The sequence below is a fragment of the Pseudophryne corroboree genome, chromosome 8, assembly GCF_028390025.1.
Source record: "Pseudophryne corroboree isolate aPseCor3 chromosome 8, aPseCor3.hap2, whole genome shotgun sequence".
Classification (NCBI taxonomy): domain Eukaryota; kingdom Metazoa; phylum Chordata; class Amphibia; order Anura; family Myobatrachidae; genus Pseudophryne; species Pseudophryne corroboree.
The window spans coordinates 310,234,796-310,261,159 of NC_086451.1; the positions used below are offsets into that span (position 1 = coordinate 310,234,796).

The following is a 26,364-nucleotide window of genomic DNA, read 5'->3' on the forward strand; positions in this document are numbered from 1 at the left end:
GCCCTCCTGCTTCTTGTGCCGCCCCGTCTGTTTACGTGGGCGACTGCCATGATGATGTCCTACTGGATCAGCACCGGTTGACTTTGAAGCAGAGGTCTTCCTAGGCTCAGAGCATCGTAAATTGCCCTTAGCTCCAGTATATTCATGTGGAGAGAAATCTCCAGACTTGACCACACTTCCTTGGAAATTTCTTCCTTGTGTGACTGTTCCCCAGCCTCTCAGGCTGGCATCCGTGGTCACCAGAACACAGTCCTGAATGCTGAATGTGCTGCCCTCTAGAAGAGGAGCACTCTGCAGCCCCCACAGAAGAGACACCCTTGTCCTTGGAGACAGGGTTATCCGCTGATGCATCTGAAGATGCGATCCGGACCATTCGTCCAGCAAATCCCCCTGAAAAGTTTTTGCGTGAGATCTGCCGAATGGAATCGCTTCGTAAGAAGCCACCATTTTTCCCAGGACTCCTGTGCATTGATGCACTGATACTTGGCCTGGATTTAGGAGGTTTCTGACTAGGTCGGATAACTCCCTGGCTTTCCCCTCCAGGAGAAATACCTCTTTCTGGACTATGCCCAGAATCATTCCTAGGAACAGCAGACGTATCATCGGAAAACAGCTGCGATTTTTGGAATATTTAGAATCCACTCGTGCTGTCGTAGAACTACTTTAGATAGTTCTTTTCCGACCTCCAACTGTTCTCTGGAAACTTGTCCCTTTCAGGATATCGTCCAAGTAAGGGATAATTTAGATGCCTTTCTTCTTTTAAGAATCATCTTTTCGGCCATTACCTTGGTAAAGGCCCGGGGTGCCGTGGACAATTCAACGGCAGCGTCTGAAACTGATATTGACAGTTCTGTATCACGAACCAGAGGTACCCTTGTTGAGAAGGGCAAATTTGGACATGGAGGTAATCCTTGATGTCCAGGGACACCATATAGTCCCCTTTTTTCCGGTACTCTATCACTGCTCTGAGTGACTCCATCTTGATTTGAACCTTTTTATGTAAGTGTTCAAAGATTTCAGATTTAGACTATGTCTCACCAAGCCGTCTGGCTTCAGTACCACAATATAGTGTGGAGGACTAATACCCTTTTCCTTGTTGTAGGAGGGGTACTTTGATTATCACCTGCTGGAAATACAGCTTGTGAATTTTTTCCCAATACTGCCTCCTTGTCGGAGGGAGCCGTTGGTAAAGCAGGCTTCAGGAACCTGCGAGGAAAAAATGTCTCGACTCTCCAATCTGTACCCCTGGGATAATACTTGTATGATCTAGGGGTCAACTTGCGAGTGATCCCACTGCGCGCTGAGACTCTTGAGACTACCCCCCCACTGGTGGAGGGCTTCTTTTCCTGGGAAGGGGCTGCCTGCTGCAGTCTACTTCCCTTTCCTCTATGTCTGGGCAGATATGACTGGCCTTTTGCCCGCTTGCCCACATGGGAACGGAAGGATTGAGGCTGAAAAGACAGTGTCCTTTTTTTTGCTGAGATGTAACTTGGGGTAAAAAGGTTGGATTTCCCAGCTGTGGCCGTGGCCCCCAGGTCCGACGGACCGACCCCAAATAACTCCTTCCCTTTATACGGCAATACTTCCATGTGCCGTATGGGATCTGTATCACCTGACCACTGTCGTGTCCATGACATCTTCTGGGAGATATGGACAATGCACTTATCTTGATGCCAGAGTGCAAATATCCCTCTGTGCATCTCGCATACATATATATAGAATGCATCCTATTAAATGCTCTATATCAATAAAATATTTTTAGTCAGGGAATTCGACCAAGCCAACCCAGCACTGCATCTCCAGGCTGATGGCGATCGCTGGTCGCAGTATAACCACCGTCTGTGTGTATATACTTTTTAGGATATTTTTCCAGCTGCCTATCAGCTGGCTCCTTGAGGGCGGCCGTATTTGGAGACGGTAACGCCACTTGATAAGCGTGTGAGCGCCTTATCCACCCTAATGGGTGTTTCCCAACGCGCCCTAACTTCTGGCGGGAAAAGGTATAACGCCAATATTTGCTATCGGGGTAAACCCACGCATCATCACACACTTCATTTTATTTTATCTGATTCAGGAAAAACTACAGGTAGTTTTTTCACTTCCACATAATACCCTTTTTTTTTTTTGTGGTACTTGTAGTATCAGAAATATGTAACAGCTCCTTCATTGCCCTTAACGTGTGGCCCTAATGAGGAATACGTTTGTTTATTCACCGTCGACACTGGATTCAGTGTCCGTGTCTGTGTCGACCGACTGAGGTAAATGGGCGTTTTTTATAAAAAAACCCTGACGGTGTTTCTGAGACGCCTGGACCGTTACTAATTGTTTGTCGGCCGTCTCATGTCGTCAACCGACCTTGCAGCGTGTTGACATTCTCACGTAATTCCCTAAATAAGCCATCCATTCCGGTGTCGACTCCCTAGAGAGTGACATCACCATTACAGGCAATTTCTCCGCCTCCTCCAGCATCGTCCTCATACATGTCGACACACACGTACCGACACACAGCACACACACCTGGAATGCTCTGACAGAGGACAGGACCCCACTAGCCCTTTGGAGAGACAGAGGGAGAGTTTGCCAGCACACACCAAAAAACGCTATAATTACATAGGGACAACATTATATAAGTGTTTCTCCCTAATAGCATCTTTATATATATATTTATATCGCCAATTTGTGCCCCCCCTCTCTGTTTAAACCCTGTTTCTGTAGTGCAGTGCAGGGGAGAGCCTGGGAGCCTTCTCTCCAGCCTTTCTGTGAGAGAAAAAATGGCGCTGTGTGCTGAGGAGATAGGCCCCGCCCCTTTTACGGCGGGCTCGTCTCCCGCTCTTTAGTGAAGTTTGGCAGGGGTTAAATATCTCCATATAGCCTCTGGGGGCTATATGTGAGGTATTTTTAGCCAGTATATAGGTTTACATTTGCCTCCCAGGGCGCCCCCCCCCAGCGCCCTGCACCCTCAGTGACAGCGTGTGAAGTGTGCTGAGAGGAAAATGGCGCACAGCTGCAGTGCTGTGCGCTACCTTTAGAAGACTGTCAGAGTCTTCAGCCGCCGATTCTGGACCTCTTCTAACTTCAGCATCTGCAAGGGGGCCGGCGGCGCGGCTCCGGTGACCATCCAGGCTGTACCTGTGATCGTCCCTCTGGAGCTAATGTCCAGTAGCCAAGAAGCCAATCCATCCTGCACGCAGGTGAGTTCACTTCTTCTCCCCTCAGTCCCTCGTTGCAGTGATCCTGTTGCCAGCAGGACTCACTGTAAAATAAAAAACCTAAGCTAAACTTTCTCTAAGCAGCTCTTTAGGAGAGCCACCTAGATTGCACCCTTCTCGGCCGGGCACAAAAATCTAACTGGAGTCTGGAGGAGGGTCATAGGGGGAGGAGCCAGTGCACACCACCTGATCTGGAAAAGCTTTACTTTTTGTGCCCTGTCTCCTGCGGAGCCGCTGTTCCCCCATGGTCCTTTCAGGAACCCCAGCATCCACTAGGACGATAGAGAAATAGTAATTCTGACAACCAATGTACAGACAGAAGAAATAAAGCACAATCATTGGGGGGGTTCAATTAAAAGCAAAGGGATGAGGCTGCCAGAACGAGTGCTCAGAGCTATTCAATTGTCCATGCTGGAAACTTGCGACTTGCGGATTTCTGCTCACTCCCTCCTGAGATGTGCTGCAGATCCATGCTAACTAAGGCCTTGGGGTGGTGCCACGTGTAGCAACAGCATCGCGCCCATCAGTTTACTGTGGCTATGCCCCGGGCATTAGTTGCAATATACTGCACCTCCCGACTTAAGTTACGGGCGTGATCCAGTCAATTAAAATAGCTCCGGCCACTCATTTCAGAGTTACATCCCATCGCTTCTAAATGAATTCCTCCATAGTAAGCAATATACAGGCTGGAAAAACCTGCTATATGTTTTCACGTCACAAAGAGAAGAGACACTGGAGGGTGAGGATCAAAATCTCTACAAGGGACATACAGTATCTGTAATTGTTTGAACTTGTTCCAATTCAAAAAATATTTTGAATTTAAAGGTTAAACATGCTGGCACACAACATCACCCTTTTTGCTACAGAGATTTTGATACTCGATATACCAGATAACGATTTTCAACACACGGCACAGCAGACGAGTAAGGCAAGAGGCCGGACTTGCTGAACACCAGACATATCTTACCCTTATGTTGGGCCTCTTGTAAACCTGTTAAAATGCACAATAATAAGATAAAACATTTACTCAATGGCATCGACTAAACAAAAAAAACTGAAAAGAAGGTATAACGGAATCCTTTTCTTTACCACTCTAATGATTATTGCACCAGTCCTGTAGATACCAGGAAGTTAGAAGTCTGCATTGTTAATTACAGAGGTGGCAGGGATGGATGTGAAGGATATATTTTCTGTACAGCTCTGTGCAATATGGTAGCACTATATGAATATACAAAGGTGTCCTGATACAGTCTGACTGCAGTCAGGCCAAACAGTACCTCTCAGTGCTGAAAATGCATCTTAGTCGCAACATGATGTGACTGGGACAGGCGAGAAGATTGGTCTGATTAATTTGACATGCAACACTTGTATATCTGTGTGCGACTGAGTGTCTGAATCTGTATACGAAGTGCTACAATGTAGCAGCCACAGCTTTTATCCAATACAAGTCCCAATGTGCTGCGTATACAAACTCACACACACTATACAATGCATCCGGAAAGTATTTGCAGCGCTTCACTTTTTCCACATTTTGTTATGTTACAGCCTTATTCCAAAATGGAATACATTTTCAAAGAAGCAGATATTTTTCTGTACCCTTCCCCAGATTTGGGCCTTGAGACAATCCTGTCTCGGAGCTCTACAGACAATTCATTTGACTTCATGCTTGGTTTGTGCTCAGACATGCACTGTCAAGTGTGGGACCTTATATAGACAGGTGTGTGCTTTTCCAAATCATGTCCAATCAACTGAATTTACCACAGATGGACTCCAATTAAGCTATAGGAACGTCTTAAGGATGATCAGTGGAAACAGGATGCACCTGAGCTCAATTTTGAGCTTCATGGCAAAAGCGGTGAATACTTATGTACATGTGATTTCTTAGTTTATTATTTTTAATAAATTTTCAAAAATCTTAAAAACTTTTTTCACGTTGTCATTATGGGGTATTGTGTGTAGAATTTTAAGGGAAAAATGCATTTATTAAATTTTGGAATAAGGCTGTAACATAACAAAATGTGGAAAAAGTGAAAGGCTGTAAATACTTTCCGGATGCACTGTACAAGTGTTGCATATCAAATAATAAGCACAGTCTCCTGGGGCGTGCTAGTTACATTTTTGTCAAAAAAAAAAAAAAATGCCCAATGCTAGAAGAGTTGCAGCTCACACGCATCAGGCATCTCACACTGTGTGAGGTATTGAGACTAGATGTATGAGGACACATCTGTACATTATAAATAATAAAGTTACAGAGGTGTTCCTTTATATGTTCAGGTGGTCTTCAGGTTGCCGATTGTCGGGATCCCAGCGCACAGTATACCGGCGCCGGAATCCCGACAGCCGGCATACCGACAGTTTTTCTCCCTCGTGGAGGGAGAATAAATAGTGTGGCGCGCGTAGCGTGGTGAGCGCAGCTAGCCCGCAAGGGGCTCATTTGTGCTCGCCATGCTGTCGGAATGCCGGCGGTCGGGCTTCCGGCGCCGGTATGCTGGTCGCTGGGAGCCCGTCCGCCGGCATACCATACTAAACCCATATGATCCATTATGCAGGTTGTGGAACTATAAGTGAGCATCAAGTTAGCCTTAAAATCTAAGCATACATGGATACATTGGGGTATATGCAATTCCGGGCGAATTGCGGCACTTTTTCGCCCGTTTTTAAATTCGACACAATTCGACCGTCGAATTCCGGCAGGTGGGAGCCGGAATTCGACATATTCAATAAAAAACGAATTCGACAGTCCCGCTGTCGAAAAACGGCCGATTTGACAGATTTTGATTAGACTTTTAAAAATGTTTAAAAAACGGTAAAAAACCCGGAAAAAAAATGCGTGGGGTCCCCCCTCCGAAGCATAACCAGCCTCGGGCTCTTTGAGCCGGTCCTGGTTGCCAAAATACGGGGGGAAAAATGACAGGGGATCCCCCGTATTTTAACAACCAGCACCGGGCTCTGCGCCTGGTCCTGGAGCAAAAAATACGGGGGACAAAAAGAGTAGGGGTCCCCCGTATTTTTTGTACCAGCACCGGGCTCCACTAGCTGGACAGATAATGCCACAGCCGGGGGACACTTTTATACCGCTCCCTGCGGCCGTGGCATTAAATACCCAACTAGTCACTAGTCCGGGGTACCCTGGAGGAGTGGGGACCCCTTCAATCAAGGGGTCCCCCCCCCCAGCCACCCAAGGGCCAGCGGTGAAGCCCGAGGCTGTCCCCCCCTTCCAAGGGCTGCGGATGGGGGGCTGATAGCCATGTGTAAAAATGAAAGAATATTGTTTTTTTTGCAGAAGCTGGTACTTGGAGAATCACAAGTACCAGCATGCGGGGGGAAATGGGCCCGCTGGTACCTGTAGTTCTTCTGAAAAAAAAAATACCCAAATAAAAACAGGACACAGACACCGTGAAAGTATAACTTTATTACATACATGCCGACACACAAAATTACCTATGTTGACACGCCGACTCTGGCCACATCTCCAATGTCGACGTCCGGGGTACCTGAAAATAAAATTATACTCACCTGATCCAGTGTCCGGTTCTTTTATTGTAATCCACGTACTTGGCATAACAAAAAAACGCATTTACCCGGACCAGACGGACTGAAAGGGGTCCCATGTTTACACATGGGACCCCTTTCCCCGAATGCAGAGACCCCCCGTGACTCCTGTCACAGAAGGTCCCTTCAGCCAATCAGGAAGCGCCACATCGTGGCACTCTCCTGATTGGCTGTATGCGCGTCGGAGCTGTCAGACGCGCATCGCACAGCCCCCTCCATTATCTTCAATGGTGGGAACTTTGCGGTCAGCGGTGAGGTCACCCGCGGTCAGCGGCTGACCGCAAAGTTCCCACCATTGAAACTAATGGAGGAGCTGTGCGATGTGCTGTCTGCTAGCTCAGACGCGCAAAGCCAATCAGGAGAGTGCCACGACGTGGCGCTTCCTGATTGGCTGAAGGGACCTTCTGTGACAGGAGTCACGGGGGGTCTCTGCATTCGGGGAAAGGGGTCCCATGTGTAAACATGGGACCCCTTTCAGTCCGTCTGGTCCGGGTAAATGCGTTTTTTTGTTTTGCCAAGTACGTGGATTACAATAAAAGAACCGGACACTGGATCAGGCGAGTATAATTTTATTTTCAGGTACCCCAGACGTCGACATTGGAGACGTGGCCAGAGTCGGCGTGTCAACATAGGTAAGTATGTGTGTCGACATGTATGTAATAAAGTTATACTTTCACGGTGTCTGTGTCCTGTTTTTATTTGGGTATTTTTTTTGCAGTATAACTACAGGTACCAGCGGGCCCGTTTTCCCCCCGCATGCTGGTACTTGTGGTTCTCCAAGTACCGGCTTGCGAGGGAGGCTTTCTGGGACTTGTAGTTCTTCTGCAAAAAAAACAATATTCTTACATTTTCAACAAGGCTATCAGCCCCCCATCCGCAGCCCATGGATGGGGGGGGGGGGGGGGACAGCCTCGGGCTTCACCCCTGGCCCTTGGGTGGCTGGGGGGACACACCCCTTGATTGAAGGGGTCCCCACTCCTCCAGGGTACCCCGGCCAGGGGTGACTAGTTGGGTATTTAATGCCACGGCCGCAGGGAGCAGTATAAAAGTGTCCCCCGGCTGTGGCATTATCTGTCCAGCTAGTGGAGCCCGGTGCTGGTACAAAAATACGTGGGACCCCTACTCTTTTTGTCCCCCGTATTTTTTGCACCAGGACCAGGCGCAGAGCCCGGTGCTGGTTGTTAAAATACGGGGGATCCCCTGTCATTTTTCCCCCCGTATTTTGGCAACCAGGACCGGCTCAAAGAGCCCGAGGCTGGTTATGCTTAGGAGGGGGGACCCCACGCATTTTTTTTTTCAGATTTTTACCCCATTCCATTAAAAAAAAAATATATATATATATATATATATATATATATTTTTTTTTTTTTTTAAATATATAAATAATACTTGTGCCTCCTAAATAGACAAACCAAGTACCTAATCCCTTCTAATATAAATAGATATGCTATTACCAATAAAAAAAAAACACAAAAAAAATAAGATTTTACTTACCGATAAATCTATTTCTCGTAGTCCGTAGTGGATGCTGGGACTCCGTAAGGACCATGGGGAATAGCGGCTCCGCAGGAGACAGGGCACAAAATAAAAGCTTAAGGATCAGGTGGTGTGCACTGGCTCCTCCCCCCATGACCCTCCTCCAAGCCTCAGTTAGGATACTGTGCCCGGACGAGCGTACATAATAAGGAAGGATATTGAATCCCGGGTAAGACTCATAGCAGCCACACCAATCACACCGTACAACTTGTGATCTGAACCCAGTTAACAGTATGATAAACGCAAAGGAGCCTCTGAAAAGATGGCTCACAACAATAATAACCCGAATTTTTGTAACAATAACTATATACAAGTATTGCAGACAATCCGCACTAGGAATGGGCGCCCAGCATCCACTACGGACTACGAGAAATAGATTTATCGGTAAGTAAAATCTTATTTTCTCTGACGTCCTAGTGGATGCTGGGACTCCGTAAGGACCATGGGGATTATACCAAAGCTCCCAAACGGGCGGGAGAGTGCGGATGACTCTGCAGCACCGAATGAGAGAACTCCAGGTCCTCCTCAGCCAGGGTATCAAATTTGTAGAATTTAGCAAACGTGTTTGCCCCTGACCAAGTAGCTGCTCGGCAAAGTTGTAAAGCCGAGACCCCTCGGGCAGCCGCCCAAGATGAGCCCACTTTCCTTGTGGAATGGGCTTTTACTGATTTTGGCTGTGGCAATCCTGCCACAGAATGTGCAAGCTGAATTGTACTACAAATCCAACGAGCAATCGTCTGCTTAGAAGCAGGAGCACCCAGCTTGTTGGGTGCATACAGGATAAACAGCGAGTCAGATTTTCTGACTCCAGCCGTCCTGGAAACATATATTTTCAAGGCCCTGACAACGTCAAGCAACTTAGAGTCCTCTAAGTCCCTGGTAGCCGCAGGTACCACAATAGGTTGGTTCATGTGAAATGCAGAAACCACCTTAGGTAGAAATTGAGGACGAGTCCTCAATTCCGCCCTGTCAGAATGGAAAATTAAGTAAGGGCTTTTATATGATAAAGCCGCCAATTCTGACACACGCCTGGCTGAAGCCAAGGCTAACAGCATCGACACCTTCCATGTGAGATATTTTAAGTCCACAGTGGAAAGTGGTTCAAACCAATGTGACTTTAGAAAACTCAACACCACATTGAGATCCCAAGGTGCCACTGGAGGCACAAAAGGTGGCTGTATGTGCAGCACCCCTTTTACAAATGTCTGAACTTCAGGTACTGAAGCCAGTTCTTTCTGGAAGAAAATCGACATGGCCGAAATTTGAACCTTAATGGACCCTAATTTTAGGCCCATAGACAGTCCTGTTTGCAGGAAATGAAGGAAACGACCCAGTTGAAATTCCTCTGTAGGGGCCTTCTTGGCCTCACACCACGCAACATATTTACGCCAAATGCGGTGATAATGTTTTGCGGTTACGTCCTTCCTGGCTTTGACCAGAGTAGGAATGACTTCTTCTGGAATGCCTTTTTCCCTCAGGATCCGGCGTTCAACCGCCATGCCGTCAAACGCAGCCGCGGTAAGTCTTGGAACAGACAAGACCCCTGCAGTAGCAGGTCCTTTCTTAGAGGTAGAGGCCACGGTTCGTCCGTGAGCATCTCTTGAAGTTCCGGGTACCAAGTCCTTCTTGGCCAATCCGGAACCACGAGTATAGTTCTTACTCCTCTCCTTCTTATGATTCTCAGTACTTTTGGTATGAGAGGCAGAGGAGGGAACACATACACTGACTGGTACACCCACGGCGTTACCAGAGCGTCCACTGCTATTGCCTGAGGGTCCCTTGACCTGGCGCAATATCTGTCCAGTTTTTTGTTTAGACGTGACGCCATCATGTCCACCTTTGGTTTTTCCCAACGGTTTACAATCAGGTGGAAGACTTCTGGGTGAAGTCCCCACTCTCCCGGGTGAAGGTCGTGTCTGCTGAGGAAGTCTGCTTCCCAGTTGTCCACTCCCGGAATGAACACTGCTGACAGTGCTATCACATGATTTTCCGCCCAGCGAAGAATCCTTGCAGCTTCTGCCATTGCCCTCCTGCTTCTCGTGCCGCCCTGTCTGTTTACGTGGGCGACTGACGTGATGTTGTCCGATTGGATCAACACCGCCTGACCCTGAAGCAGAGGTTTTGCTTGACTTAGGGCATTGTAAATGGCCCTTAGTTCCAGAATGTTTATATGAAGAGATGTTTCCATGCTTGACCACAAGCCCTGGAAATTCCTTCCCTGTGTGACTGCTCCCCAGCCTCTCAGGCTGGCATCCGTGGTTACCAGGATCCAATCCTGAATGCCAAATCTGCGGCCCTCTAGTAGATGAGCACTCTGCAGCCACCACAGGAGAGACACCCTTGTCCTTGGCGACAGGGTTATCCGCTGATGCATCTGCAGATGCGATCCGGACCATTTGTCCAGTAGATCCCACTGAAACGTTCTTGCATGGAATCTTCCGAATGGAATCGCTTCGTAAGAAGCCACCATTTTTCCCAGGACCCTCGTGCACTGATGCACTGAGACCTGGCCTGGTTTTAGGAGGTTCCTGACTAGCTCGGATAACTCCCTGGCCTTCTCCTCTGGGAGAAACACCTTCTTCTGGACTGTGTCCAGAATCATTCCTAGGAACAGTAGACGTGTCGTTGGAATCAGCTGCGATTTTGGAATATTTAGAATCCACCCGTGCTGACGTAACACTACCTGAGATAGTGCTACTCCGACTTCTAACTGTTCCCTGGATCTTGCCCTTATCAGGAGATCGTCCAAGTAAGGGATAATTAAAATGCCTTTTCTTCGTAGAAGAATCATCATTTCGGCCATTACCTTGGTAAAGACCCGAGGTGCCGTGGACAATCCAAACGGCAGCGTCTGAAACTGATAATGACAGTTTTGTACTACAAACCTGAGGTACCCTTGGTGAGAAGGGTATATTGGGACGTGGAGATAAGCATCTTTGATGTCCAGAGACACCATATAGTCCCCTTCTTCCAGGTTCGCTATCACTGCTCTGAGTGACTCCATCTTGAATTTGAACCTTTTTATGTAAGTGTTCAAGGATTTCAGATTTAAAATTGGTCTCACCGAGCCGTCCGGCTTCGGTACCACAAACAGCGTGGAATAATACCCCTTTCCTTGTTGCAGGAGGGGTACCTTGATTATCACCTGCTGGGAATACAGCTTGTGAATGGCTTCCAAAACTGCCTCCCTGTCGGAGGGAGACTTTGGTAAAGCAGACTTCAGGAACCGACGAGGGGGAAACGCCTCGAATTCCAGTTTGTACCCCTGCGATACTACCTGTAGAATCCAGGGATCCACTTGCGAGTGAGCCCACTGCGCGTTGAAATTCTTGAGACGGGCCCCCACCATATCTGAGTCTGCTTGTAAAGCCCCAGCGTCATGCTGAAGACTTGGCAGAAGCAGGGGAGGGCTTCTGCTCCTGGGAAGCGGCTGCATGGTGCAGTCTTTTTCCTCTTCCTCTGCCCCGGGGCAGAAAGGAGTGGCCTTTTGCTCGCTTGTACTTATGGGAACGAAAGGACTGAGTTTGAAAAGACGGTGTCTTTTTCTGCTGATGTGAAGTGACCTGGGGTAAAAAGGTGGATTTTCCAGCCGTTGCCGTGGCCACCAGGTCCGATAGACCAGCCCCAAATAACTCCTCCCCTTTATACGGCAATACTTCCATGTGCCGTTTGGAATCCGCATCCCCTGACCACTGTCGCGTCCATAACGCTCTTCTGGCAGAGATGGACATAGCACTTACTCTTGATGCCAGGGTGCAAATATCCCTCTGTGCATCACGCATATATAGTAATGCATCCTTTAAATGTTCTATAGTTAACAAAATATTGTCCCTATCCAGGGTATCAATATTCTCAGTCAGGGAATCCGACCATGCGACTCCAGCACTGCACATCCAGGCTGAGGCGATTGCTGGTCGCAGTATAACACCAGTATGTGTGTATATACTTTTTAGGATATTTTCCAGCCTTCTATCAGCTGGTTCTTTGAGGGTGGCCGTATCAGGAGACGGTAACGCTACTTGTTTAGATAAACGTGTGAGCGCCTTATCTACCCTAGGGGGTGTTTCCCAACGCGCCCTAACCTCTGGCGTGAAGGGATATAATGCTAATAATTTTTTAGAAATTAGCTGTTTTTTATCGGGGGAAACCCACGCTTTATCACACACCTCATTTATTTCCTCTGACTCAGGAAAAACTATTGGTAGTTTTTTCACACCCCACATAATACCCTTCTTTGTGGTACTTATAGTGTCAGAAAGGTTCAATGCCTCTTTCATTGCCGTGATCATGTAACGTGTGGCCCTACTGGACATTACGTTTGTCTCGTCACCGTCGACACTAGACTCAGTATCTGTCAGGGTCTGTGTCGACCCACTGAGGTAACGGGCGTTTTAGCGCCCCTGACGGTGTCTGAGACGCCTGGACAGGCACTAATTGATTTGCCGGCTGTCTCATGTCGTCAACAGTTTTTTGCAAATTGCTGACATTATCACTTAATTGTTTAAATACAATCATCCAGTCAGGTGTCGACTCCCTAGGGGGTGACATCACCAACACAGGCAACTGCTCCGCCTCCACATCATTTTCCTCCTCATACATGTCGACACACGCGTACCGACACACAGCACACACACCGGGAATGCTCTGATAGAGGACAGGACCCCACTTAGCCCTTTGGAGAGACAGAGGGAGAGTCTGCCAGCACACACCCAGCGCTATATATATATATATATACACACAGGGATAACCTTATATAAGTGTTATTCCCTTATAGCTGCTGTTATTATCGTTATTTGCTGCCAAAAATGCCCCCCCTTCTCTTTTTTACCCTGATTCTGAAGCAGGACTGCAGGGGAGAGTCAGGGAGCCGTCCTTCCAGCGGAGCTGTGAGGGAAAATGGCGCTTGTGTGCTGAGGAGATAGGCTCCGCCCCTTCACGACGTCCTTATCTCCCGCTTTTTTGTGTAAAAATGGCAGGGGTTAAAATACATCCATATAGCCCAGGAGCTATATGTGATGTATTCTTTTTGCCACCTAAGGTATATACTGTTATATTGCGTCTCAGGGCGCTCCCCCCCAGCGCCCTGCACCCTCAGTGACCGGAGTGTGAAGTGTGCTGAGAGCAATGGCGCACAGCTGCGGTGCTGTGCGCTACCTTAGTCTGAAGACAGGATGTCTTCTGCCGCCGATTTCACCGGACCTCTTCGTCTCTTCTGGCTCTGTAAGGGGGACGGCGGCGCGGCTCCGGTGACCCATCCAGGCTGAACCTGTGATCGTCCCTCTGGAGCTAATGTCCAGTAGCCTAAGAAACCCGATCCACTCTGCACTCAGGTGAGTCCGTTTCTTCTCCCCTTAGTCCCACGATGCAGTGAGCCTGTTGCCAGCAGGACTCACTGAAAATAAAAAAACCTAAACTAAACTTTTATTCTAAGCAGCTCAGGAGAGCCACCTAGATTGCACCCTTCTCGGCCGGGCACAAAAATCTAACTGAGGCTTGGAGGAGGGTCATGGGGGGAGGAGCCAGTGCACACCACCTGATCCTTAAGCTTTTATTTTGTGCCCTGTCTCCTGCGGAGCCGCTATTCCCCATGGTCCTTACGGAGTCCCAGCATCCACTAGGACGTCAGAGAAAACATGTTTTTAAAATTTTTTATTAGATCCCGCCAGCAAAGTGTGGCGGATTGAAAATGACGAATTTACGGTCTAAAAGCACTGTTGTCGAATTTACAATCTTCAATTGAATATACTTTTGTCGAAATGCCGCATTTGTACCATTGCAGAAATGTCGAATTTGACAAATGTCGAATTTCAAATAGTCGAATTTGGAATGGCCGTTTTTTTGCCGAAAAGTACTGAATTGCATTGTTGATTTTTTTTTTTGTTGCCGAAAATGTCCCGTTTTTCGACATTTTCGGGAATTCGACCGCAATTGCATATACACCTAAATCACTTAAAATTGTATTTGAAAACGAATTGAGATATAAACTTAAATAAAATGTGATAAAAGTAAATGGCTTGAGTTTAAATTGAAGGTGTGTGGGAAATGTATCGGATGATCATTTAAGTCAAAAGAAAAAGGGTCCATACATCAGCGAATCATTGCCGCAATTCAACGTGCCTCTCGATATCTAGGTTAGGGAATCAGTGCAACACAACACGTTGGATTTCTCCGATTTACTGATCCCAACCAAAATATGACCGAATCGACTAATCAGGGATTTTCAACATGCAGAATTTCCTAAACAGATTGTCAATCATCAATGGGCCCCGATCCGCATTTTTGATGGGCGGATTGGATCGGGGAATCGAGGAAATGCAGCGCAGATGTATGACCTGCATCAGTTGGGACAAGGCACTGGAGGGGCATGTAAGTAAAGCCCCCTTACATCTGCAGGCGCATCGCCAATCCGACGATTGGCAGGCATCGATGATCAGCGATCCGTCGGGGTATCAGGGAAATGGAAGCATGTTAAAAATGCCCCATTCTGGATTTTTTAAACATATTTAATATCCCTGATCTCCCGACGCAACCATCAGGGAATCGGAGGAATACTTCAATAAAGTCACTAGTTTATGAGGGGCTTAAGGAGCATTATTTTGTTCTTAATTACAGAACCAAATGTATCACATTGCTGCTGCTGCTGCTGCCACCAACTAAGTAGTGACTGTAAAGCACTGCGGAATTGAAATTTTCACCTGTAGCTACACCAAAAATGTTTGGACTATTTGTAGATCTTAACCAGTATATCAGTTCATATGTCGCAAGTAATATTTTAAGAACAAGCAACTAAAGGATAAAGGTGACCAATGTCCAATAATTTTGGACTCTATGGACAAGTAATCTGTATCTGTAGTAACTATGGGAGAAGGGACAAACGTCTGAGACTGAAATTAGTGGTGGAAATACTTTGTAAAAGATCTTTGACATTAATAAAGGGAGTACTACTTTTAAAATGAAGCCGGAAGTTTTCCTGATTTCAGCTAGAAGTACTGTATGAATATCATTTTATAAAGTGATCCTAGAAGACTTCATAAATGTGTACTGGAGCACAAAAAAAGAACTAATAAGCAATCTAATTTGTCAAAGCAAAACATAAGATCCATCGAAAGACTTACACAGGTTACTTCAATAATTATAAAACAGGCTGTAAAATGGGGGAGGGGTTTCCTTGCAATTTAGGACAGAAATGACTATATGCAAGAAGCTTATAAACAATTATTCCTTTTATCAAGTTTTGAAACAAGACCCCACCTCCACATATCACAAATAGTTGAAAAACCTCTCAGATGTAGCACAAGCCAACAGGACCATATCCAGGGACAAATGGCGATTCATATGAATTTCCTATCCCACCATTCCTATATGTTATCAACTCGCCAAAGTTCACAAATCCCTCACTTCGCCAACTGGGTGTCCCATTATTTCTAATATTAATTCTTTAGCCTCTAATCTTTCAGCCTATGTCGATTCTTTTCTCCAACCTCATGTTGCCACACTGAGGTCCCATCTCAAGGAAAAAATTACACTACTATTTCCTCAACAGGTTACAGCATATTGTATGAAAGGACACATATGCCTTCCTTACCTTAGATGTTAAATCTCTTTACAACAACATACCTCATGAGTAAGGAATACAAACAATTTCAACCAGACTTGATGGGTACCTCATGAAGCAACACAAGGTATTTCTTTTTGAATGCATTTCCTTTATCCTCACACACAATTTTTTTTCTTTTTGCTAACACTTTCTCTCTACAGGTGATGGGGACAGCCATGGGGACCCGGATTGTACCCAGTTATTCCATCCTTTACAGGGGAAGTTTTAGGACCTACATGCATGAGGGTGGGGGTGATATCGATGATCTCTTTATTACTTGGGATGGGGAGCTTTCCACAGCACAAAGCATTGTTTTTTCACTTAATTTTCCACCTGGACTCAAGCATGGCTATCCATAAAAACTGGACTGTAATGGCGGAGATAGGAAAACTCTGATGTAACACACTGTTCCGCTTCCCGGTGGATCACCAAATAATTATTTTTATAAGCTACAGCCATGACCATTTCTCAGATTGATATAACATTTGTTACAGCTTTCTTTCTGCCACATTATCACTTACCCTGTAATCTCTGGAAACATTTTCCGTGCCCACACTACCAGAAATCTGGCTGGATATTGTGGCTGCAATCAGCTGCTTGCACCATTCAACATGTAAGCCAGTGGGGCTGCAAGAAAAGACAAATACACAAGTGATTCCCTTCCAGCCCTAGAATACAGACTCCGATGAAAAGTGCAATTGCTCTGCGCTTAGATGGTTGCAACTTTTTACTGGGCACAGACTTTCATACATTTCCCTCTAGGCCTATGACGTGCACTGTCAGCTCTCCAACTTTTCATACCAATCAAACAATCTTGACACAATCAAGCTATTTTGACATGTAAGGTGGGTACTGTATAGGTAAAATGTATACTATCTAGCCGTCCCCTGCTTCTGAATAGAATCTTAAATCTCTGCAGTAATTTTCCATTTACTATTACTATTTTTAATACGTTCCAGTTTTTTTATCAGTTGAAATCCCTGGCCAGTAGACAGCATCATAAATTCCATGACCTTTCAATTAATCCCTGCCTTTTATTTCATCTATATGCTACATAATAACATTTTCCTTTTGTTGAGGTTCAAAATTCTTGCCAAAATTCCCACAGATTGCAAGCCCAGATTTACTAGCTCATGGAAAACTATAGCAGCTCAACAAACATTTCAAGAAAGATACTTTACACTTTATGTTGTGAAAGCGTGGTTGGCCAGTGTATCATCTTTAGTTACTTGAACAAACAGAACAATTGGAGTACAAAAAGTTTCCTTGGGCAAGGGCAATCCAAGAGGGATGAGGGAAAGAAATGCTTCATGTTCCAATGTGCTCTGTTCTCAGGCAATGTTTTGAAAGAAAGGACACAAAGGAAGGAATTTAAAGAGACAGAATTCAGAGAGATCCCATAACCACATGAGATCATGGGAAATGCATAGAAAACATGGTACAAACAAATCGCCAAATGAGGTAGACACAGAGAAAATATAGGAACATAGGGGTCTATTTACTAAACCTTAAACGGAGATAAAGTACCAGCCAATCAGCTCCTAACTACCATGTCAAAGGCTGGTTTGAAAAATTACAGTAAGGAGCTGGTTGGCTGGTACTTTATCTCCGTCCGCTTTATCTCCATCTAAGGCTTAGTAAATAGACCCCTTAAGGGGGTACTCACGGAGCGATATTCTAAGCAATCTGACTAGATTGCTTAGAATATAAGCATTATCGCTCCGTGTGTGCCCCCTACAGTGATAGCGATGCGCAGCCCCGCACATCGATATCACTGGTGCTAGATTGGCCTGCCATGCAGGCCAATCTAGCAGGTCGCTCACTTCACCCGCTGGGTGAAATGAGCGGCCCCCCGTCTCCCCCCGCACGCTCAGCACACATCGTGCTGTGCTGAGCGGGCGGGAGAGATGTGTGCTGAGCGGTTCGCTCAGCACACATCTCTCCCACATCGCCCCGTCTATATGGGCCTTTAGAGTCTGAAGGTGGATAAGAAAGATATGTAAGGGCAGCCCATATCTAGTCTGCCCTTACACAGATAGATAGCCAGACAGATGTGAGGTACAGTAGATTATAATATATATATATATATATATAAATATATATATATATATATATACCCTCACACAAATACATATGAGATGGATAGACGAACATAGATATACCTTAAAAAAATAGAAATGTTAATGTTTATTGTTTAACAATTAACAAAATGCAAAGTGAGTGAACAGAAGAGAAAATAAGAATTTACTTACCGATAATTCTATTTCTCGTTGTCCGTAGTGGATGCTGGGAACTCCGTAAGGACCATGGGGAATAGCGGCTCCGCAGGAGACTGGGCACAAAAGTAAAGCTTTAGGACTACCTGGTGTGCACTGGCTCCTCCCCCTATGACCCTCCTCCAAGCCTCAGTTAGGATACTGTGCCCGGACGAGCGTACACAATAAGGAAGGATTTTGAATCCCGGGTAAGACTCATACCAGCCACACCAATCACACCGTACAACCTGTGATCTGAACCCGATTAACAGCATGATAACAGAGGAGCCTCTGAAAAGATGGCTCACAACAATAATAACCCGATTTTTGTAACAGTAACTATGTACAAGTATTGCAGACAATCCGCACTTGGGATGGGCGCCCAGCATCCACTACGGACTATGAGAAATAGAATTATCGGTAAGTAAATTCTTATTTTCTCTAACGTCCTAAGTGGATGCTGGTATAACACCAGTATGTGTGTAAATACATTTTAGGATACCCTCCTGCTTTCTATCAGCAGGATCCTTAAGGGCGGCCATCTCAGGAGAGGGTAGAGCCCTTGTTCTTACAAGCGTGTGAGCGCTTTACCCACCCTAGGGGGTGTTTCCCAACGCACCCTAACCTCTGGCGGGAAAGGATATAATGCCAATAACATTTTAGAAATTATCAGTTGTTATCGGGGGAAACCCACGCATCATCACACACCTCATTTAATTTCTCAGATTCAGGAAAACTACAGGTAGTTTTTCCTCACCGAACATAATACCCCTTTTTGGTGGTACTCGTATTATCAGAAATGTGTAAAACATTTTTCATTGCCTCAATCATGTAACGTGTGGCCCTACTGGAAGTCACATTTGTCTCTTCACCGTCGACACTGGAGTCAGTATCCGTGTCGGCGTCTGTATCTGCCATCTGAGGTAACGGCCTATGAGATGTCTGGACAGGCACAAGCTGAGTAGCCGGCTGTCTCATGTCAACCACTGTCTTTTATACAGAGCTGACACTGTCACGTAATTCCTTCCAACAGTTCATCCACTCAGGTGTCGACCCCCTAGGGGGTGACATCACTATTACAGGCAATTTGCTCCGTCTCCACATCATTTTCCTCCTCATACATGTCGACACAAACGTACCGACACACAGCACACACACAGGGAATGCTCTGATAGAGGACAGGACCCCACTAGCCCTTTGGGGAGACAGAGGGAGAGTTTGCCAGCACACACCAGAGCGCTATATATATACAGGGATAACCTTATATAAGTGTTTTTCCCCTTATAGCTGCTGTATTATTTAATACTGCGCGTAATTAGTGCCCCCCTCTCTTTTTTAACCCTTTCTGTAGTGTAATGACTGCAGGGGAGAGCCAGGGAGCTTCCCTCCAACGGAGCTGTGAGGGAAAATGGCGCCAGTGTGCTGAGGAGATAAGGCCGCCGAGAAGGGGGCGGAGCCTATCTCCCGTTTTTCTGTGTATTCTGGCAGGGGTTAAATTCATCCATATAGCCCAGGAGCTATATGTGATGCATTTTTTTTTTTTTTTTTTGCCATCCAAGGTGTTTTTATTGCGTCTCAGGGCGCCCCCCCCCAGCGCCCTGCACCCTCAGTGACCGGAGTGTGAAGTGTGCTGAGAGCAATGGCGCACAGCTGCAGTGCTGTGCGCTACCTTGTTGAAGACAGGACGTCTTCTGCCGCCGATTTTCCGGACCTCTTCTGTCTTCTGGCTCTGTAAGGGGGCCGGCGGCGCGGCTCTGGGACCTATCCATGGCTGGGCCTGTGATCGGTCCCTCTGGAGCTAATGTCCAGTAGCCTAAGAAGCCCAATCCACTCTGCACGCAGGTGAGTTCGCTTCTTCTCCCCTTAGTCCCTCGATGCAGTGAGCCTGTTGCCAGCAGGTCTCACTGAAAATAAAAAACCTAAACTTAAACTTTTCACTAAGCAGCTCAGGAGAGCCACCTAGTGTGCACCCTTCTCGTTCGGGCACAAAAATCTAACTGAGGCTTGGAGGAGGGTCATAGGGGGAGGAGCCAGTGCACACCAGGTAGTCTTAAAGCTTTTACTTTTGTGCCCAGTCTCCTGCGGAGCCGCTATTCCCCATGGTCCTTACGGAGTCCCCAGCATCCACTAGGACGTCAGAGAAAACTCCCTTCCTTCGAAGGAGTATCATCATTTCGGCCATTACCTTGGTAAAGACCCGGGGTGCCGTGGACAATCCAAACGGCAGCGTCTGAAACTGATAGTGACAGTTCTGTACCACAAACCTGAGGTACCCTTGGTGAGAAGGGTAAATTGGGACATGTAGGTAAGCATCTTTGATGTCCAGAGACACCATATAGTCCCCTTCTTCCAGGTTTGCAATCACTGCTCTGAGTGACTCCATCTTGAATTTGAACCTTTGTATGTAAGCGTTCAAGGATTTTAGATTTAAAATTGGTCTCACCGAGCCGTCCGGCTTCGGTACCACAAATAGTGTGGAATAGTACCCCTTTCCCTGTTGTAGGAGGGGTACCTTGATTATCACCTGCTGGGAATACAGCTTGTGAATGGCTTCCAATACTGCCTCCCTGTCTGAGGGAGACGTCGGTAAAGCAGACTTTAGAAAACGGCAAGGGGGAGACGTCTCGAATTCCAATTTGTACCCCTGAGATACCACCTGAAGGATCCAGGGGTCCACTTGCGAGTGGGCCCACTGCGCACTGAACATCTTGAGACGGGCCCCCACCGTGCCTGAGTCCGCTTGTAAAGCCCCAGCGTCATGCTGAGGACTTTGCGGAGGCGGGAGAGGGCTTTTGTTCCTGGGAACTGGCTGTTTGCTGCAGCCTTTTTCCTCTCCCTCTGCCACGGGGCAGAAATGAGGCGCCTTTTGCCCGCTTGCCCTTATGGGGCCGAAAGGACTGCGCCTGATAATACGGCGTCTTCTTAGGTTGAGAAGCTACCTGGGGTAAAAATGTGGATTTTCCAGCAGTTGCCGTGGCTACCAGGTCTGATAGACCTACCCCAAATAACTCCTCCCCCTTATAAGGCAATACTTCCATGTGCCTTTTAGAATCCGCATCACCTGACCACTGCCGCGTCCATAAACCTCTTCTTGCAGAAATGGACAGCGCGCTAACTCTTGATGCCAGTCGGCAAATATCCCTCTGTGCATCACGCATATACAGAAATGCATCCTTCAAATGCTCTATAGTCAGTAATATACTGTCCCTATCTAGGGTATCAATATTTTCAGTCAGGGAATCCGACCACGCCACGCCCGCACTGCACATCCAGGCTGAGGCGATTGCTGGTCGCAGTATAACACCCGTGTGAGTGTATATACATTTTAGGATATTCTCCAGCTTTCTATCGGCAGGTTCCTTTAGGGCGGCCGTATCAGGAGAGGGTAGTGCTACCTGTTTAGACAAGCGTGTGAGCGCTTTATCCACCCTAGGGGGTGTTTCCCAACGTGCCCTATCCTCTGGCGGGAAAGGGTATGATGCCAATAACCTTTTAGGAATTATCAGTTTTTTATCGGGGGAAACCCACGCCTCATCACACACTTCATTTAATTCCTCGGATACAGGAAAAACTACAGGCAGTTTTTTCTCACCAAACATAATACCCTTTTTAGTGGTACTTGTATTATCAGAGATATGCAATACATTTTTCATTGCTTCAATCATGTAACGTGTGGCCCTAGTGGAAGTCACGTTTGTCTCCTCATCATCGACACTGGAGTCAGTATCCGTGTCTGTGTCTGCCATTTGAGGTAACGGGCGTTTTAAAGCCCCTGATGGCGTTTGAGACCCCTGGACAGGCACAAGCTGAGTAGCCGGCTGTCTCATGTCGTCAACTGTCTTTCGTAAAGAGCTGACACTGTCACGCAATTCCTTCCATAAGCTCATCCACTCAGGTGTCGACTCCCTAGGGGGTGACAACTCTATAATAGGCAATTGCTCCGCCTCCATCTCATTTTCCACCTCAAACATGTCGACACAATCGTACCGACACACCGCACACACACAGGGAATGCTCTGATAGAGGACAGGACCCCACTAGCCCTTTGGGGAGACAGAGGGAGAGTATGCCAGCACACACCAGAGCGCTATATATAGACAGGAATACCACTATAAAATGTGCTTTTCCCTTTATAGCTGCTGTTATTATTAAAACTGCGCCAAATTAGTGCCCCCCTCTCTTTTTTACCCTTTTCTGTAGTGCGGGACTGCAGGGGAGAGTCAAGGAGACATCCTTCCAGCGGAGCTGTGATGGAAAATGGCGCCCGTGTGCTGAGGAGATAGGCTCCGCCCCCTTCTCGGCGGCCTTTTCTCCCGCTTTTTGGCGAGTTCTGGCAGGGGTTAAAATACATCCATATAGCCCTGGGGGTTATATGTGGTGTATTTTTGCCAGCCAAGGTGTTTACATTGCTGCTCAGGGCGCCCCCCCCTAGCGCCGTGCACCCTCAGTGACCGAAGTGTGAAGTGTGCCTGAGTAACAATGGCGCACAGCTGCAGTGCTGTGCGCTACCTTGTTGAAGACTGATGTCTTCTGCCGCCGATTTTTCCGGACCTCTTCTTGCTTCTGGCTCTGTAAGGGGGCCGGCGGCGCGGATCTGGGACCGAGCTCCGAGGCTGGGCCTGTGTTCGGTCCCTCTGGAGCTAATGGTGTCCAGTAGCCTAAGAAGCCCAAGCTGGCTGCAAGCAGGCAGGTTCGCTTCTTCTCCCCTTAGTCCCTCGATGCAGTGAGCCTGTTGCCAGCAGGTCTCACTGAAAATAAAAAACCTAAAACTAAACTTTCACTAAGAAGCTCAGGAGAGCCCCTAGTGTGCACCCTTCTCGGCCGGGCACAAAAATCTAACTGAGGCTTGGAGGAGGGTCATAGGGGGAGGAGCCAGTGCACACCAGGTAGTCCTAAAGCTTTACTTTTGTGCCCAGTCTCCTGCGGAGCCGCTATTCCCCATGGTCCTTACGGAGTTCCCAGCATCCACTAGGACGTCAGAGAAATATAAATCAAATCACTATTTGGTGTGACCACCTTTTGCCTTAAAAACAGCATGAATTCTTCTAGGTACACTTGCACAGTTTATGAAGGAACTCGGCAGGGAGGTTGTTCCAAACATTTAGGAGAACGAACCGCAGATCTTCTGTGGATATACTGTAGACATGCTAAAATCATTGTCTCTTCATGTAATCCCAGACAGACTCAACGATGTTGAGATCTGGGTTCTGAGGGAGCCATATCATCACTTCAAGGACTCCTTGTTCTTCTTTTTGCTGAAGATAGTTCTCAATGACATTGGCTGTGGGTTTTGGGTAGTTGTCATGCTGCAGAATAAATTTGGAGACACCTCCCTGATGATACTGCATGATGGATATGTACCTGCCTGTATTTCTCAGCATTGAGGACACCATTAATCCTGACTTAATCCCCAACTCCATTTGCTAAAATGTAGCCCCAAATTTGCAAGTAACCTCCACCATGCTTCACTGTTGCCTGCAGACACTCATTATTGTATCACTCTCCAGCCCTTCGGCGACCAAACTGCCTTTTTTTACCCCAAAATATTTAAAGTTTTGACTCATCAGTCCAGAGTACCTGCTGCCATTTTTCTGTACACCAGTTCCAATGTTTTTGTGCATAGTTGAGTCACTTGGCCTTGTTTCCATGTCAAAGATTTGGCTTTTTGACTGGAATTCTTCCACGAAAACCACTTCTGGACAGATTTCTCTGAACAGTAGATGGGTGTACCTGGGTCTCACTGGTTTCTGCCAGTTCTGAACTGATGGCACTGCTGGACATCTTTCAATTTCAAAGTGTAGTAATTATGATGAGTCTTTCATCTGCTGCACTAAGGGGGTAATTCCAAGTTGATCGCAGCAGGAAATTTTTTAGCAGTTGGGCAAAACCATGTGCACTGCAGGGGGGGCAGATATAACATGTGCAGAGAGAGTTAGATTTGGGTGGGTTATTTTATTTCTGTGCAGGGTAACTACTGGCTGCTTTATTTTTACACTGCAATTTAGATTGCAGATTGAACACACCACACCCATATCTAACTCTCTCTGCACATGCTATATCTGCCCCCCCTGCAGTGCACATGGTTTTGCCCAACTGCTAAAAAATTTCCTGCTGCGATCAACTTGGAATTACCCCCTAAGTTTCCTTGGCCGACCACTGCGTCTACAGTCCTCAACATTACCTGATCCTATGTGCTTCAATGCAGAGAAATAAAGGTAGGTACTTATCCATCATGCAATACCATCAGGGAGGCGTCTGATTGGCTCCAATTTTTATTTTATTCATGGAATGGATGACATGGCCCCCAGAGAGCCCTGATCTCAACATTATCGTGTCTGTCTGGGATAACTTGAAGAGACAGAAGGATTTCAGCATGCCTACAGTCAGAGAAGATATGTGGTTAGTGCTCAAAGATGTTTGGAATAACCTCCCTGTCGAGTTCCTTTAAAAACTGTTCAAGTGTACCTAGAAGAATTGATGCTGTTTTGAAGGCAAAGGGTGGTCACACCAAATATTGATTTGATTTCTCTTCTGTTCCTTCAATTTGCATTTTGTTAATTGATAAAAAATAAACTAACACATTTTTATTTTTTTTAAAGCACTCTTTACAGAATTTTTTCCAAACCTGCCTAAAACTTTTGCACAGTACTGTAGATATGACATGGATAGATAAGCCAGAAGCTGACAAGGGGACGTAGTCACTCAAAAAGGGGGCATGTCCTTAAGACATGTCCCCTTTTCATCACTGTAGGGGGCTTTCTAGCGCTCGCCCCACTGCTGGCATACTGGTGGCCGGGATGTCGCTGTCGGTATACGGCCACCAGTAATTCATACTAATCCCATTAAAAGGAACAAAGACCGCATCTAACATAAATGATTAAAGTTATTAGCAGTTACCACTAATTTCTGTGACCTGTATAAAAGCACAGAACCTCTTTGTGACTTCTAATATCCTCGGAATTTGCAGTAGTGCATGCTTCCCCATATAGAGCTAGATTACAGATGATAGATAACTATGAGATGAGAAAATAGGAGGGACATATCTGTGATAGCAAAATCATCTCAGGTCGCTGTAATGCTTGTGAGGTATGTCACAAAATTAAGAAGAAAGCAGACAGGAAACATTAAAATGATGCACATAATTAAACAAGCATCATGTGGCTCACCAGTTATAACTACAAGTTTGGCATGCACTGCCATGCCATAAACCATGGGTCTTCAACCTGCAACCATCCAGCTGCTGTGGAACTACACATCCCAGCATGCACTGTCTCGGTGTTAGCATGCCTAAATAGCAAAACTGTGGCAGGGCATGTTGGGATGTGTAGTTCCAGGTTTGGCATGCCCTGCCATGCCATAAACCAGGGATGGGGAACCTTTGCCCCTCCGCCTGTTGTGGATCTACACATACCAGCATGCCCTGCAACAGTTTTGCTATTTGGCCATGCTAAAACTGTTGCAGGGCATGTTGGTATGTGTAGTTCCACAACAGCTTGAGGGCCATAGGTTCCCCATCCCTGCCATAAACCATAGGTCTTCAACCTGCAGCCCTCCAGCTGCTGTGGAACTACACATCCCAGCATGCTCTGTCTCAGTGTTCGCATGCCTAAACAGCAAAACTGTGGCAGGGCATGTGTAGCTCCACAGCAGCTGGAGGGCCACAGGTTGAAGAACATGCCATAAACGCTAGCTTAATTACTACACTTGTGGGGGCAGGAGTGCCCGAAGTATCAGAATACCTTTCAGGCGATGTCTGCAAAGTGCCATCACCATGTGTCTACAAGCATCCCCGATTTTCCCTTGCATCCCATACAGGTGTGTAGAAAAATGAGCAATGTTGACCCGCCATGATATGCTCAGCCGAACATCGCAGCTGCACACCATCGAGAATTTAATTTCCCTGCTTTGTTAAAGAACAGTTCATAAGTAGACATAAGCCACGTGCACTGCTACAATATAATGTAAACTATAGCAGATACAGAAGATATAAACAGAAATGTTTTGCATTAAGAAAATACCTCACAGACTTCCATGAGTCCCAAATACACAAATTTCCAAGAAGCCATATCAAAGAAACTGCTGTGCGACATAGAGAAAAATGAGGACTAACCCAGTTGGTATGGGTTTCTGATACCATAAACAGCCCACTTTCTACATAACATTTTGAAACTTAGCAAAAATTATGTCCTGTATCTTCTAAAAATTCTTGAAGTCC

The 26,364-nt window shown here is 46.5% G+C and overlaps 1 protein-coding gene across 8 annotated transcripts in view; it reads right to left on the reverse strand.

The window, feature by feature from the left end:
* Positions 1-26,364, reverse strand: part of MTMR1 (myotubularin related protein 1) — a 314,872-nt gene that overhangs the window by 286,800 nt on the left and 1,708 nt on the right. For 4 of the 8 annotated variants that reach the window (XM_063937377.1, XM_063937380.1, XM_063937376.1 and 1 more), the window contains exons 2-3: positions 16,416-16,521; positions 4,177-4,200 (exon numbers count right to left, since the gene is read on the reverse strand). In XM_063937377.1, the coding sequence (XP_063793447.1) occupies positions 4,177-4,200; positions 16,416-16,521 (130 nt within the window). The remainder of the gene's footprint in view (positions 1-4,176; positions 4,201-16,415; positions 16,522-26,364) is intronic. The other 4 variants (XM_063937379.1, XM_063937378.1, XM_063937381.1 and 1 more) reach the window with 1 other exon arrangement.